Source organism: Lagenorhynchus albirostris, chromosome 11, assembly GCF_949774975.1.
Source record: "Lagenorhynchus albirostris chromosome 11, mLagAlb1.1, whole genome shotgun sequence".
NCBI classification, from domain to species: Eukaryota; Metazoa; Chordata; class Mammalia; order Artiodactyla; family Delphinidae; genus Lagenorhynchus; species Lagenorhynchus albirostris.
The window spans coordinates 24,706,289-24,723,825 of NC_083105.1; the positions used below are offsets into that span (position 1 = coordinate 24,706,289).

The 17,537-nt window shown below is 39.3% G+C and overlaps 1 protein-coding gene and 1 pseudogene across 2 annotated transcripts in view; both read right to left on the reverse strand.

The window, feature by feature from the left end:
* Positions 1-17,537, reverse strand: part of CFAP54 (cilia and flagella associated protein 54) — a 301,163-nt gene that overhangs the window by 146,501 nt on the left and 137,125 nt on the right. For both annotated transcript variants that reach the window (XM_060164794.1, XM_060164793.1), the window contains exons 33-38: positions 14,176-14,406; positions 12,299-12,441; positions 10,553-10,734; positions 8,732-8,959; positions 3,730-3,950; positions 3,495-3,630 (exon numbers count right to left, since the gene is read on the reverse strand). In XM_060164794.1, the coding sequence (XP_060020777.1) occupies positions 3,495-3,630; positions 3,730-3,950; positions 8,732-8,959; positions 10,553-10,734; positions 12,299-12,441; positions 14,176-14,406 (1,141 nt within the window). The remainder of the gene's footprint in view (positions 1-3,494; positions 3,631-3,729; positions 3,951-8,731; positions 8,960-10,552; positions 10,735-12,298; positions 12,442-14,175; positions 14,407-17,537) is intronic.
* On the reverse strand, positions 5,011-5,516 carry LOC132528929 (translationally-controlled tumor protein-like; annotated as a pseudogene).

Consider the following 17,537-nt stretch of genomic DNA (forward strand, 5'->3'; position numbering starts at 1 on the left):
TGAAATGTTCATCGTATTTTTCATTTGTAAAAAAAAAAAAAAAAAGAGAGATATAAAAAGATGCTATAAATAAAAGCTCCAGAGTAGTATCCAATTATGAGAACTTTTGGGGAAAAAAGTGGCTACATAATTTTTCATATTTCTTCTGTATAGCACAGCTGGAAAAGCATTAGGCAAATTATGCAGAGCAATTAGAATATGATTTTTCTGATATTCTATAAATTCACTAGTCTAAATATATCTTCCATTATGTAAGTTGAAACGTATTTAAAATAGAGGCTGCTTTTTCAATGGCAGATTTCCCCCCCTACTCAAAATTAACACAATTTAAATTTCCCTGGTGAAGTTTTCCAGAACTAACTTCCTCTGTAGTATTTGTTTAAACTATTTTTAACAGATACTTGAGTCCTAAAGTTGTAAAATATCTGAAAACAGGACATTTTTAGACATAAGGTAATTCTTTTAAAAGTCCACCATCCTCTTGTCTCCATTTGTCCACTCCCACCAGCATCCCCAGTGAACTAACCTAATGCTCAAAATACAACCACCCTGGAACCCAAGTCTGATGTAGATGTTGTTTCTTTATTGTCCCTTGTAGGTACTTCTACAATGAGATGTAAAGACAGTCTAAGAAAATGCAAATTCCTTCCCCCAGCCTAATAAGGCCCTACTTGACCTAGTCCTTCCCACCGCTCCAGCTTCATTTAAAAGTCTTTATTGAATACCTATTATGTGCCAGGCACTGCTCCAAGCTCACAGATGATATAGCAGAGAACAAAATAAGCAAAAATTCCTATTGTTGTGGAACTTATTCTAGTGGAAATAGAGAGACAATAAACAAAATATAGAGTACATTATAAAATATACTAAGGAGCTATAAACGCTATAGAGAGAAATAGAGCAAACAACACATAATTTTAAATAAGGTAATGATGAAAGTCCTCACAGAGAATGTGATATTCAGCAAAGACTGGAAAAGCTGCAGGAAAAATCAATGTGGATATTTGGCGAGGGGCGGGCACAATTCCAAGCAGGGGAAGAGCAAATGCAAAGACCCTGGGGTAGGGTCTTCTTAAAGAACAGAAGAACACAGCAGCTGAAAGCTGCAGGGGAGTTAACAGAGACAAGTTACTGGTGATCACAGGGGGATGAGTTATGTGGGGCATTAAGGCCATGATGAAGATGTTAACTTTAACACTGAATCAGATGGGAAACCACTGCAGGGTTTAAAGCAGAGGAATGTCATGGTCTGACAGGTTTTTAAAAGGCTGTTCTATCTGCCATTAAGAATAGACTACAGGCTGGAGACAGGAGTTCAGGGAGGCTGGAAGCAAGGAAAAGAGTTAGGAAGTCATTGCATTAATCCAAGCAAACACAGCAGTAGCCTGGATGAGAGCAGCAGTGGTGGAGGCAGCGAGACGTGGTCAGATTCTGAATCTATTTTGAAGGGAGAGGATTTGGTAACCAACCTGACGTGGGGTGTAAAAGCAAGAGAGGAGTCAGGGATGCTCTCCAACGTGTCTGGCCTGAGCAGCTAGGAGGATGAGGTTTGCATCAACTGAAGTGGGCAAGACGTGGCAGAACAGGTTTGCTTGACATGTGCCAAATTCGAGAAGAGTCTTAAACATCTAAGAGATGATGCTGATAAGGCAATGTGATGGGTTTTTGATGAGTCAGTTTAGTTAGGCTAAACTATGAGGATGATGGGAAGGGAAGCATCCATTGTGTAGTGTATACACACTTCATCCTAGTTATTCAATCAAACACTAATCTAGGTGCTGCTGTGAGGGTATTTTTCAGATACTAATTAAAGTCCCTAATAAATTGGCTTTAAGCTAGGGAGATTATCGTAGGTGGGCCTGACCTAATCAGGTGAGTCCTTGACATGCTGGAAGTCTTCAGACTCCAAACTCCAAACAGCATCCAGGTCTACAGCTGCTCTCTCCTCACTGGATCCTCCCTCACTGACTGCCTATGGAGAACAGCTTCTGGCCACACCTGTAGGGTTCCTTCCTTTTCATGATCCCAACTGCCTACCCAATGGATTTTGAACTTGCTTAGTGAGCCCCCATGATCATATAAGCCAACTCCTTTTAACGAATCTTGATAGGTAGATAGATAGATAGATCCACAGACAGTTAATTCTAACTAGTTTTGCTTCTCTGACTGAACACTGACTGATACAGGCAGTCAGATATGTCAACACAGAATTCACGAGAAAGGTCTAGCCTGGAGATGTAATTTTGACCCACAGATTGAATTAACTCTCCAAAGGAGAGTGTGCGGATAGAGAAGACAGGAGGACCAAGAACAGAGTGTTGGGCTACACGAACACTGAGACATTGCGGAGGAGAGGAGAAGGAGGAAGAGGCAACAAAGAAGACTCAGAAGGAGCAGCCTCTCCTTTGTCCCCTCCCCCTCCTCTGCTACACTGCAGCATGCGGGCCGTCTTCCTGTACCATCTCAGGGCCTTTGCCCTTGTTCTTCCCTTGGGCTGGAATGCTCTTTCCCAGCATATGGCCGGCCCCTTCCCACTAAATGTTTCCATCTCCAAGGGCCTTCCTGATCCCCTTGGCTCAACTTTCTACCCCCTACCCCAGCCTATCTCTATCCCACTGACCTATTTTATTTTCCTCAGAGAATTTATGATGGTCGTAGATCTTTTTATCTGTTTACATGCTTATTAACTGGCCCTACTTCCACCCCCTCTGACACTAAACTCCATAAAGCGAGAACTCAAACTGTATTCTCTCTACATAGACTATGCCAAGGCGATAAGGAACCTTTGTGAAAAGGAGAAAATGGAGTCCTCGCTGGGTGGCTGCAACCCACCACATGGACTGGTGTGTGGGGCACGGACTGAATCCAGGACCCCCAACATATGCCAGGAGCCCTCAGGCAGGACACACACTGGACATCTGAATGCAATGGCTCTAATCTTAGGGAGTCAATACATATTTAGTAAGTTAATAAATGAGAGAATTTACATGCCTCTTCCCTCCCCCTACCTAACTTAAAGCTGCACCATGATGCTCATGGGCCTTAGGCACTTTTGCCTTCATGGGCCCACTGCTCCATCAAAAAATATTAAAAATTATATTGTATGGCTCCTTTGGTATAAACATAAATAGATGAATTGTAAAAACTGAAACATTTTCTTTGACCTAAAAGTTACTTTTTTCTTCTTATTTTAAAAGAAATTAAAACATTTAGTGGCTCCTAGAAAGGTGCTGTGGCTCTAGACACTGTTCCCACTATGCCTACTGGGTAAATCAGCCCTGACCTGAATATAAGCTCCTGTGTACCAGGACTTTAGTTTTGTTTTCCCTGCATCTGGAAAATACTGGCACCGAGCAACTCTCAACAATGTTTTGCTGATTTGAATGATAAATGCCTCAGTGAAAATAGGAACATTTATCTGATTCCCAAATCTTGCTATTTACATGTGTACTAATAAGAAATCACCACTGCATGAATAACAGAGCCAAACTTACCTTCTGTTCATATTCAGCCTCATATCTTACGCAAGGCTGTTGGGTAATATCTGGGCCCTTGCACTTGGATATTCGTAGAAGAAGCTGGCGCTGTGCATACACCAGGAGTGGCGTCACTTGCTCTGTATATCTCTCACTAGACAATGGTAAAAATATATTAAAAACAAACGTTAGTAAAGAAACACTCTTCTCAGTGAAGTCTGCCCCTGTTAGCTGCCCTTACAGCGGTACCTACTGCGAAACTGTATTGAACTGAATGGCGAGTGATACAAGTGTTTCCCATTTTTCTACTTGATATACAAGTTCCAGAGATTTTAATACAAAGTCGTGGATCCATTTCAAATCAACCACATTGACATCATCCAGAGGATGCTCAAAGGTAAGGCTAGAACCACCGTTATCATTTTTGATATCTCCATAGCAACTTGGAACACTGAACTCTCCTTCTTCAACAGTCTGCACGTAGCACATGGAAAAAAATTGTGTAATTTCAGATTTTACTACGTTTTTTCTGAACACTGAATGTATAGCTAAAAATATAAAATGGAAAAGAACTGAACAGAAAATAAATTTAATATTTTTATTATGCAAATCAAAGCTTGATGACACCATCCAACAGCACTTCTGCAATGATGGAAACGTGCTTCATCTGTGCGGTTCCATACAGAAGCCGCTAAGCACATGTGGAAGCTGAGCTGTTGAAGTATGACTAGTGCAACTAGATTTTTAAGTTTATTTAATTTTAATCATTTAAGCCTAAATGTAAATAGCACGTAAGCCTAGTCATTACTATACTTGCTGGTACATAGTCACTATTTAAGTAAGGATAGTAAACCAATAAATAAGGTAAAGTTTTGAGGAAAAACAGGTTATAGTATACACAAATAATTAAATTTCCCTAATACACTGGTTACATTCAGTTGTAGAATAATATGTCCAATTCCCCAATGCAAAAGGTCAAACTTATGGAGAAGAAAATCTTCCAGAAGACCCTCTTTTTGCCTAAGTTAGAGGTACTCTGTAACTGTTGTGTTCACTTCCTCTAAGTCCCTGACGCATTTGTGTAAACCCTTAGAAATTTCTGAGGCAAAGCAAAGCCTGTTAGATCCACCTACTGGCCAGACTATAGCCCAATAAACAGTACCTCAAGTCTAGCCCCTCCCTCCCATAGGATTCATAGTGCTTGAATTTGGAAGAGATCTTGAAAGTCATCTGGCTGTGAAATGCCATATGCGTACCTGAAGTAAGGCTATGAAGATGTGGATAAGAGGTGTGACATACATGACCTACGTGACTTTGCCTCCTTAGCACAGTGCCTGGCACCCAGGACATGCTCAATAAAAGACAGATGTCATTTTATTGATGTTATGAGCTCCGTCCCTGTCATCTAATAATCAAAAGTCAAGGAGCTCAAGATGACATCAGTCCCATTTGTCTAAGTCCTCATGCCGTGTGGATGAAAAGCAGCAGCCAGTTATGATGACAGGTGATCGATCCAAAGTTATTGCCAAATTTGTTAACATTTCTCCATTTCTAAGCCATCCATAAAGAAAATCACAAATGGGGTCATACCATCCTCACAGGAGTCCAGCAGGGCAACCACACTATCTAGATTCATATTTTCACCAATAAAAAACTGGTAGTTTTTTAAATTAGTAAGGAAGTGCTTGATTTATTCTGTAGCCTCTGTCATAAAAGGTTTTACTCTTTCTGGTTTCTGTTCTTCAAGTCTGCCTCTGATTGATTTCATGCAAACTCTAATTTACTTCTTACAGCCCTCTTTTTTAAAACTGATTTTCTGCAAGCAATGGTTCATGACAATATCAACACCAGTGATTACTGTGCTTTCAGTACCTTCACCTAGGGTACTGAAAGCACTGTACAGCAGAGTACATTTCCATCAATGTTATCCTCTGTCCTACTGACCATCTTCCCTTCCACCTCCAGGCACAGCCCGCTCTCGATCTCCAGGAACTTATAAATGTCAGGGAATATCTCATGATGGCTGATGAGGTCCTGGTAAATAATTGTGTAACAGCTGCCCTGGCTTAGCAGGTGCCCAGAGCTCAGAGTGAGCATGGTGAAACCAGAGGGGGAGGGAGAGCAGGTGGAAAAAGTGATATCGAATTCTGTAAATACTTTTTCTGTATCTATTTCAATGGCCATGTGATTTTTCTCCTTTATCCTGTTAATATGGTGAATTACACTGATTGATTTTCAAATGGTAACCTTACATTTCTGGGATTAACCCCCCCTTGATCATCATTTGTATATATTATATATATAATTTGCATATTTTATATCTTACTGGGATTGATTTGCTAACACTTCATTAAGGAGTTTTGTGTCTATGTTCATGAGTAATATTGAGTCATACTTTTCTTTTTGACATATCTGTCAGGGTTAAGCTGGCCTCACTTCTAAAAAAAAATGGTATATGATTTATTATTTCTTCCTTGTGTGTTTGCTAGAATGCTGCAGGGAAATATTCTGGGTCTAGAGTTTTATGTCAAGGTTTCTGATTATGAGTTCAATTTCTTTAATATATTTGGGTAATTCATTTTTTCTATCACTTCTTGTGTCAGATTTGTTAAGTTGTACTTTCTAATAGACACATCCATTTCATCTAAGTTATCAAATTCATTAGTAAAAATTGGTCATGACATTCCCTTATTTTTCTTTTAATATATATAGGAACTGTAGCTATATCCCTCTTTCATTACTAGTATTAGTAATCTGTGATTTTCTCACTTCCGTTCTTCATCAGTATTCCTAAGATTCTGCCAATTTTAATAATACTTTCAAAAGATTAATTTACTGACTTTATTTTCTGGGTTGTTTTATATCTAATTTATTTCTGCTCTTACCATTTCCTTCATTTCTTCTTATTTCTGTTATTCTTTTTACTTTCTTTGGGTCTAATTTACTCTTCTTTTTCTAGCTCCCATAGATGAACACTTAAATGATTGATTTATATCTTTCTTCCTATTTACTAAACATTTAAAGCCATAAAGTTTCTGTTAAGCACTGGCTTATTTACATCCCACAAATTCTGATATGTTATTATCAGTTGAAATACTTTTTAAATTTCCCTTGTGTTTTCTTCTTTGACCCATGGATTATTTAGAACTGTGTTATTTAATTTCCAGATATTTGGAGATTTTTCTTCCTACATTATATTAATCTGTTTATAATGTAGCAGTTAGAAAACACACTCTTTCAGATTTCAGTCTTTTAAATTTTATTAGGACTTATTTTATGACTCTGCATATGATACATCTTGGTGAACACACCATGTGCCTTGTGCTCTGTTTCCAACCAATCTTAATTTGTACTGCACGTCACTTCTGACACTAACTACCCCAGTGTCAGGGTCAGACTCCACAGTTTAAGGGCTCAGTGCTCACTGGAGATGCCAGCCACAAGTCTCAGGGTCACTCGCACTTCTGACTGACGAGCTATAAGTTTGGGTTCAATCATTTCCTAGAATGACTCAAAATTCACTGATACAGTTTTCTTATAAAGGATACAACTCAGGAACAGCCAAAAGGAAGAGGTGCATAGAGGTAGGTCTGGAAGGGTCCAAGATGAGGAGATTCTGTGCCCTCTCTCTATGGAGTCAGGGCCTGATACCCATCCGACACCAATGTGTCCACCAAACAGGAAGCTCTTCAAGCTTTGGGTGTTCAGAGTGTATTCTGAATCTCTGTTATTTGGTGCATACACATTTATGATTAGTATGTCTTCCTGATTAATTGAGCTTCTTCTCATTAGGAAATGTCCCTCTTTCTCTCTCAAAATACTTCTTGATATGAAGACTATTTTATCTAATATTAATATAGCCTCACCAGCTTTTTTTGTTTACTATTTTCATATTTTAGGCTATTTTCTTTCACTGTTTTATTTTCAATCTGTTTCTTTAAACCCAGAAGTGCTTTTTTTTTTTATAAATTTATTTATTTATTTTTGGTTGCATTGGGTCTTTGTTGCTGTGCACGGGCTTTCTCTAGTTGTGGCGAGCGGGGGCTACTCTTCATTGCAGTGTGAGGGCTTCTCATTGTGGTGGCTTCTCTTGTTGCAGAGCACAGGCCCTAGATGAGTGGACTTCAGTAGTTATGGCATGTGGGCTCAATTGTGGCTTGCAGGCTCTAGAGAGCAGGCTCAGTAGTTGTGATGCACGGGCTTAGTTGCTCGATGGCATGTGGGATCTTCCCAGACCAGGGCTCGAACCCACGTCCTCTGCATTGGCAGGCAGATTCTTAACCACCGCGCCACCAGGCAAGTTCCAGAAGTGCTTCTATTATGGACAAGTACACGTCCTTCTCTTTTATCCAGTCAGACAATCTCTGTCTTTTAATTAGGGTATTTAATCCACTTATAGTAATATAGTTATAGATATAATTGGGTTAGATTATTTGTTATTTGTTTTCTGTTTGTCCCATGTGTCTGTGTTCCTCTTTTCCTGCCTTCTTTAATTGACTATTATTTAGTTTTCCACTTTACTTTTAGCTTCCATTTGGCATTTTAGCTATATCTCTTTTTTGGTAGTTGTTCTGGGGATTATTAAATGCATACTTAACTTATCACATTCCACTTGAGAGTTAATATTGTACCACTTTAAATAAAGTTTAAAAGCTTATGACAGTTTAATTTTATTTGCCCTCCCAGTTTTTTGTGCTATTGTTCATATATTTTACATCTGAAAATGTTATAAACCCCACGACTCAAAGTTTCTATGTGTTTATTAATTTTCAATGTGTTTGGGGTGTATGATGTTTGCATTTTTTTCAATTTTATTTTCATGCTTTAAACCACAGTGTGCTAGATTTGAGATGGCTGTAAATTCTACCACGTCTAGTGTAACAAAACATGGACAGATAAAGCAGTGAAATAAATATCAACCAACAAGCTACATGATCTGTCTTAGGGTCTGTTTCTTTCTCTATCAAAAAGATTGCTATGAGGATTAAATGCATTTAGATTAGTTTATGTAGAAGCTGGAGCTCAGTAAATGTTACTTTCTGTTCCATTTAAGAAACTGAATTTTCAGGCAGATATTTTTAATTAACATCAATGTACTGCAATATACTGGGAACCAAATAACAATGAGAAACAAATGAAATACAGACAAACCAAATAACTCAAGCAAAATATTAATTTCTACTTATCCCAAGCTGCATGGTACAAAGAATTTGTTAATTAACCTACAATAAAAAGAATTACCCAAATACTCTTACCTTAACAGAACTGATATTTGGTAGTTCTATTAACATGTCAATAAGTAATTCTGCCCCCAAATAGAATGGTAAAACAGAAATAAAGAGGAAACTGTCCTGGCTAATAGGAAATGTTTCATACAGATCCACTGCTTGTTTATGAAGTATTTGTAGCTCCTGAGTAAAGTTCCAAAGAGCTCGACCGCAGTTCTGAAGCAGAGTCCAATAGCCGCCACGATGAGCGAGAACCTAAGACAAACACAACATTCAAAAGATGCCGAAGTTCCCAAAGTTATGGATCTCTGAACAACTTCCTCTTCCTGCAAATATTCTACATCAATAGTAAGAGTAACTAACACCATTTGTTATATACTACTTACATGTGCTACACACTGTGGTAAGACATTTATATGCATTATCTCAGTTCATTCTAATGACAACTCCTATGAAGTAGGTATGCACTAGTATTCTCCTCAATTTACAGATGAGGAATTGGAGGCATGGGGCTAAACTGCCCAAGGTTATGAGTCTACTAAGTGATGAGCTAGGATTTGCACACCAGCAGTCTGACTCCAGCACTGTTCTAGGTGCTGGGAATGTCACAGCGAGCAAGGGAAACTGGGCCTGCCCTCGTGAGGCTTCAGTCTATTAGGAGAGACCGATACCAAATAAGCAGACAAATAAAAATACAACTTCAGGGAATGATAAGTGTTGTAAAGGCAAATAAAGCAGAAATGACTCAGAACGTGATGAGGGTGAGAGGACAGGTCCTTTTATACAGGGTGGTCAGGAGAGAAGTTCTCTGTGAGGTGAAGTATGAGCAGAGCCCTGAATGTTGAGTTGAACAAGTCATGTGAAGGTGGAGGTGGGAGCGTTGGGAGAAGAACATTCGGGGCTGAGGGAACAGCAGGTGCAAAGGATGGAGGGTGAACCTGAGGGCTAAGGAGGGAGCAAGCTTAGTGCTTTCAGAACCCCAGAGGGGAGAGTGGACTGCACAAGAGCAAGAGGAGTGAGTCCTGAGAAGTGAGCAGAACCCAGACCTTCTAGGGCCCTGAAGCTGGTACAAAGGAGCAGAGGATGCAATGCTCATGGTCAAGGCAGGTGATGTGGGTTTACTTTACATTTTTATAAGGTCACTCTCTCTACTTCACGAAGAAAGTGGGCACTTAAGTATTCCTTTCTCATCTAGAAAGAATAAATTTCTTCTCATCTCTTGAGAAGTTTGAAGTACATCCCCTTCTTGCTATGAGAAAAAGGAAACAAATTTCTTTGTAGATAATGATTCCAATTCTGAGTTTAATATTCTATCATATAATATTTAACAAGAAAAAGACAAAAGCATTTGACAGAAGACACAGGTAGCCTGGAGAAGCAGGAGGTCAGGGGGGAAGGGACAGGGCTTCCCCGTGGCCTAGAAAGATCTTCCCCTGTGCTAGAGGGGAGAAAGGAGTCTATGGTGCCCAGGAGGGATCAAGAGCCCGAAGAAGAACCCCTGGTGTCACTGGAGAAGCCCATGTCCCAAGTGTGGCTAGAAAGCAGCAGAGGGGTGTCTGAATATTCATGGAGACTCTGTAGACAAGGACAAAGGCCACCTCAGCTCTGGGTGGATGTATGACTATGACTAAAGGGGCTTTCCCTCCTCCCTCACAACTTGACCAAATGTGAGACCTCAGTCCCATGGCAGGCAAGCCTTACAGATGACTGACATAAAATCCAGCAAATTTAATCTCACCGATGAAACTAAAATTATGGATATTAAGTAAATAAATGTATCATACATGCCCAAATTCATGGGCTGAGATTTACGTCCACTACATTAACAAATAAGAAGGACCATCTTACCATTGCTCTCCTGCAATATAAAAAGATTTTCATAAAATGATCCAAGAGACCCACATTTGCTGAGTGATCCTTTTCTTTACCACTGAGACCTGATTGAGAGTCTGATTCATAACCTGTTTGTGTCTTGGAAACATTTTCATCACTCATCGTGGAATTAAGAAATGCCGAAAATTCTTCTCCATCTACAGTACAAATATAAAGTATATTATTATTGAAAAGAGAGTTAAGTTCCAGGAAACACAACAGGTGACTAGCATCAAATGAATAATTCAGATAACAAGCGCTACATAAATTTGAAGAAAGGACAGAATTATCATGGATATGCTGAACCCGGGAAAGCTTCCAGAGAAGGAGGCTTTTAAATTAGGTCTTAAAGGGTGATCATGATTTAGCTACGTGGGAAGAATATAGAGAACATTCCAGGCAAGGGTGATGGCCAAGGGAACGATGCAGAGGCAGGAATGTCATGCTTTGGGGGAGAAGAATGACAGGATCCCACTGTTCCTTAATTTCCCCGCAAACAGGCCATTCCCTGGACACACACGCCGGAAGGTGAGGAGCATCCCCTGGTGTTAGGCAGTGCAGCAACCCTGATCACTCGTTCTCCCGCTGCTGTGCTATAAAAACACAGAGGATTTCTCCTGCCACAAACATTCCCTTACTAGAACTCTGCATTAAATAATAAGTCTCAATAGCAGAATATTTTATTGCCAATTTCATGGGAGGTCTTAGGGAGCTACTTTAAAAAAAACTCAAGAAGCTATATATACTGTAATGTACATACAAAACTTGGACTCTTTCTATGTCCACGGAATTTACTTTCAAATACTTTAATAGTCCTGGTATGACATGCAGGTACCAGTTAAACTTAAACTATACCCTAGAAGAAATTAAAAAGCACGTTAAGTACCTCAAATCTGAATCAACCCCCCTGGGGCAGTTAACCAGCATATGAAATATCCTGTTCAGCAATAAGTCATATAGGATTTAAAATGCCATTTCTGAAAATCTATATAAGAGGGTTTGTACTAGCATAAAGATATTAGAAATAAATTTTTATTTGTGAAATGAGTGGTATTCAAGATAGGTGATTGTTTAGAAATAGTGTCATCAGTGCAACACCCAGAGAGCCCTGTTCACCTACATCTCTCCACGTCCTGGAGGCCCCAGTCACCTGACCAGAAGACAATATTGGTTGGTCCTGCCATGAGGGTATTACTGCCTTCATCTTGGAGAGAGCTTTCATGGAAGGTGATAATTACAGCTCCTAAGGCAAGAGCGGACTTCCCTGAGTACAAAATCGGAACGATGAAACAGCTGCATGATGTTTTCATGCCTGCTTGCATCAGTATGTTTGGTGGAATTTGTTCTGAAACTTACTTCCACTAAAACATAAAACCTGACGGCAAGTCTTCACTTACCTTGACCACTGGAGGCTACCAATATTTTTTAAAAGAACATTATATTTGCTGAATGGCCAAATTGATTTAGGGGAGAATCCTACATAAATATTTCCAAATATATATGATGATGCCACAAAAATGTAGAAATTTTTTAAAAAATAGAATAAGAATCTCCTACAAAATATCACAACTCAACTAAATTCCTAAGTCATTGGAAAATGATGTGTGTAGCTCTGTGTCTATGGGGGGGTGTACGTGTCAGGGTATGTGTGTATGTATGTGTTGCATTTGTGAATAAAAAAATCTAAAGACAATTTGATAGCATAGAACATATTTATTTTACCTGATGGTAAGAGAGCCTTTCTTCTTTTAGCTGTAAGAAGGAAATCAAGCATCGCTTTATAGTTTTCTAGAGTCAATTTTCCTGTTGGTAATACTGTTCCTGAATTATACAGTGAGAACATATTAGGATCAAATGACCGGAAACTGCAAAGGGGAAAAAAACTCATTAAAAGAACAATATAAGCAAAATTGAATTAATTCTGTCAAATACCAAATAAATAAATACATGTTTTAATAAAATGGAATTTAGCACCAAGTTACCCTGATACAAATTCGGTCACTGTCTAATTTTTGTGCCGCCAAGTAATCATACACGAATGGCCGTGTGTGACTGGCAGGTCGGAGAAGAAGAGCTCTCGGTGTCCAGGGGACAGTGAGGAAGCCCATCTGATCTGAACTGTTTTCCCTTTCACAGCCTCAAGAATGGGTCACTTTGCCAAAAGCCTTTTCTGTTAGTCAAGCAATCTAACTGCTTCTTAAATGCTAACCTGGTCTAGCCCACATAGACCAGAATTTTACTTTAAACAAAATTCTGGAGAAACAGAAACTGGATCAAGTTCATTGTGGGTTTCAACCTGCATATTGTTCACTGGATTACTGAAATAAATACCCTCTTAATTCATATCCCTGTCACCATTCTTTCCCTCCTCCAATCCATTTGATATGTTGCTGTCAGAGAAAGTGCCTATCTATCATAGACCTGCTTTAAAAAAAAAACAACTTAATAATCTTCCACTGTATATAAATTAAAGTTAAGATTTAATAGACTGTTAAGACGCTCCATGATCTGGTACTGATCTACTTTTCTAATCACTTCTCACCACTCCCTTTCACATGCCCTAGATTCTGGTCAGACCCCTGGGGGTTCCCATCCTGTGTTTCCTACCTGGGCTCTTGACTCATTCTTCCACCTATCCGAAATGCCTATTTCCCTACCTGCACATTTCTAAATCTTGCCTGTCCATCAGGACCCAAGGCAAGTGGCTTCTCCCCATGAAACCTTTCAGGAGAAAGCCTCCTCCCAAGGAACAAAGACTTTATGTGCACTTCACTTTTTACCATTATTTACAATTATTCGTGAACATTTGTGAGCCACACTACCAGACTCCAACTTGTATATACTGCTCACCTTTGAATGCCCAGGTACTTAACTCAGCACCTGGTATCTAATAGGTGCTCAACAAGGTTTTTTTTTGGCCATGCTGTGCACTTGCAGGATCTTAGTTCCCCGAACCAGGGATTGAAACCCAGACCCACGGCAGTGAAAGCTCAGAGTCCTAACCACTGGACCGCCAGGGAATTCCCTCAATGAGTTTTTTTTCTGTTGTTCTTGTGTTTTTAAAGAAAGACTCTGGTTACATAGAGTTACTCTGGTTACGTGGTATTCCATATTACGTATTTATGTTCTTTTTTTTATCTTCTATAAACAACACTTTAGCCAAAGACAATCAACAAGAACTGGAAAATGTCTTTGGAATTAATAACAGAAAGTTTACATTGTATGAGAAAATACAACCTGTGTTTATACAGGCTTAAAATATACCTCTAAATGAAACAGAGATTTGCCTAATGACTACTAATATAATTTCTGTACAATTAATATTAAACTTCTCTTGGAAAATTCACTTTCCCCTTTCACTGAAAGCTATATTGACTAATATATTCAAAATATATGCAAATTAGTACTTCATAAGCACTTCAGCACTCATTTGGGAAAGATTCTGAGATAAGAAGTTTAAAAATATACCAAAGGTCAGTACAGACTGAAGCACTTTGTAAACCTCTTTAAGTTATCATCAGCATTGGAGCCCTGCTCGTAGAAATACAACCCATGTTCTTGAGCCTAAAGAAGTATTATTCATTGATAATATACTCTACCTGACCATTACCAATGACGAACCGAATTTCATCTTTGCATGTTCCCCTAGCTCTGTTAAAAGCAGGCTGAAGTGTGCGCTTGCCAGATACAGGTTCATCTGAGCTTTCCAGGGCATCTCCTCAAGAAATATTTGATGAAACCTCTTCTTTTTAACATAATTTAATATTAAAGGATTCAAGTTATCTACCAGGAATCGATGTGCTACTTTTCGAACATCAGCTCTCTTATTTCTGCAGAGGGAGAAGGAAGTTTTGAAATTATACAAACTTCCAGACATTTAACAAAGTAGAATGATTCCAATTTGTACAAAATACATCAAGAAGTCACCTGACTGCCCTTATGCAAATGTTTCTGGTTTATCTGTCATTTCCTTAGCGCTAAAAACGTGAACTAGGACAGTGAAGCAGGCACAAGGATAAACACTAGGGATGAAGACACTATGAATTGCCTTCAATTCTCTCTGATGTCTGTGCTAGGCTCAAACCAAACAGCGCTTTTCTTTTCCATCACCAAAAGGCCACTGAGATTAGACAACTAAATTATAACATTATAATGTTCACATTCATCAATTAACTTCAATATTAAACAAGAAAATCATTTCTCTGTTCTGTTCCTTAAGGGAAAAAAACAATGGAGCCAAATTTTTTCTAACATTAGCTAGCCTACAGAGGAAATAAAACAGTCAACTATACAACTATACGTGAAATAACTTCATACATCCTATATGCAGTGTGCTCTGGAAAAAACTAATATCTCAAAATTTAGCTAATAGTTTAGGTTTTAAGTATAACATATATTCAATTTGTTTCAAATTATTCCTATCAAAATCTCAAAGTAGCCCACTTAATTTTTTTTTTTTTTTTTTTTTTTTTGCGGTATGCGGGCCTCTCACTGCTGTGGCCTCTCCCGTTGCGGAGCACAGGCTCCGGACGCGCAGGCTCAGCGGCCATGGCTCACGCGCCTAGCCGCTCCGCGGCATGTGGGATCTTCCCGGACTGGGGCACGAACCCACGTCCCCTGCATTGGCAGGCGGACTCTCAACCACTGAGCCACGAGGGAAGCCCGGAAACTACTTTTTGATATGTAGTGTTGACATTATCATTCAGTGCTAAATATTTTGTATTTTGTTCATGACTTCCTTTTAATCCAACGTTTTTTGAGCTTTTTGCTGTTGTTTGGTTGTCTTAAGTAATGTTTTTTGGTTTCCAAACAAATGGAAATGTTTTAAATAACTCTACCTTAAAAATTAAAAATACAATTTCCAAAATAAAAATCAATCTTATTCCTGTGTGAAGAGGTCAAGTCACCTCAAAAGGCCAAGGAGAGTGACAGGACTACCTGCATCTTCCCCGCCACAGAGGGTGAGATCATACAGGGAGATACTTCTCACTTTGGCGTTAGGATCATTTTGAGCTGGAGGTAAATGAGAATGAACAGATGCAGAAAGATGCCTTCTTGGAGGTTCCCTTATCTGATAGAAAATAGAAACTTCTGAAAAATGAAGAATGCCATAAATCTCCTCTCCTGGGAAATTTTATGGCCATGAAGAGTGAAAATCAGCGTCAAGATGGACCTGCCCAAACAAGTCTTACTCCAATAGTTTCTCTCATATTTCTACCAGAGTTTGCTGCCCTTGAAAGCCTAAACCCCTTTTCCTTGTTTTGTCACTTTACTATAAATTTGTTGTTCTTTTGTTAAGATGCCGTAGAAGCCCAAGTCCTAACTACCCCTTTGAGTAACTCATCACTGAGTTCTCCCATGCATATGCAAACATTAATAAACTCCTGTTTGTTTTTCTCTTGTTAATCTGTCTTTTGTCAGTCTAATATTACAGAGTCCCAGCCTGGGAACTTAGGAGGGTAGAAGGAAAAATAATTTTTTCCTTGCCTAAAATCTCAATGAAGCTGTTAAAAAAAAAAAAAAAGAAGAAGAAGCTGGGAAGTAATACGAATAAAAGCAAAAATTAAGGGCAAGGAAAATAAACACAATAAAGAAGACTTACAAAGACAAAATTTGGCTCTTTGAAAAAATGGGGAAAAAACAGACAAACCTCTGGCAAGATAAATCTCAAAAATATGAGAGAAGACAAAAATTAATGAAGTTAGGAATGAAATACAGGGTGTAACTGTAGATATAGCAGAGATTCAAAAGATAACATGAGAATATAATAACGTTTTATGAATATATTTGAAAATTTAAATAAAATGGATAATTTCCTAGAAAATAGAATTCATCAAAAGGAACTCAAAAAAAAAAATCACACGGTCTTCCCTAGTGGCTCAGTGCTTGAGAGTCCGCCTGTCGATGCAGGGGACACGGGTTCATGCCCCGGTGTGGGAAGATCCCACATGCCGTGGAGCGGCTGGGCCCGTGAGCCATGGCTGCTGAGCCTGCACATCCGGAGCCTGTGCTCCACAGCGGGAGAGGCCACAACAGTGAGAGGCCCGCGTACCCCCAAAAAAAAAAAAAAATCACAGATTCAGAGTGGCTATTAATCTTAAAGAAATTGAATCAGTAGGTAAAAAATGAATGTATGTGTGCAGACATAGTATGTTATAATAAAAATACATATTTGGTCTTTGTCCTTTGTTCCAGGTATAGAGCTCCTAAAACTTGGAGTTTCCTGAGTGATAGGAGTTTCTTGTATTCATGATGGAACACACCTGAGTCTAGTAAGGTGCTAGATTCAGGTGCTAGTAAAGTGACTCAGGGTTGGGCCCCTAGAGAGCCTCTGGATAGGGGCTGGTCACCATAAAAATCAAACACATGATTACTAAGTGGAACTCTCAGCCGCAACCCCCAGTCTCCGGGGACAGTGACTGCAGATTGGTTTTTTAAAAAACCTGTGAACAATAAGGTTCAGAGAACTTCCAGGTTGGTGAACATATCCACTTGCTGGGAGAGCGATGCATCACAACTTCACAGGGACAGAGGTTCCTGTGCTCAGGACCCTTCCAGACATTGTCCTATGAGCCCCTTCATCTGGCTGTTCACGTGCATCCCTTATAAACCAGTAAACGTTAAGTAAAATGTTTTTCTGAGTTCTGTGAGCCATTCTAGCAAACTACTGAAACTGAATGGGGTGAGGAGGAATTATGGGGACCGCCTAGTTTGTAGTAGGCTGGGCAGAAATGTGGGTAGCCTGGCCATCCCATTTGTGGCCGGCATCTAAAGCGGGGCCAGTCTTGTGGGGCAGGGTCCTTCAACTTGTGGGATCTGATGCTGACTCCAGGTAGATACTATCAGAATTGAATTGAATTTTTATGCTATAGCTCTGTAAGATGTTACCACTAGGAGAAACTAGGCAAAGGGTTTTGTATCCTTGGATGTAGAATATCTTTTTGGACAGTTTCCAGTCTTT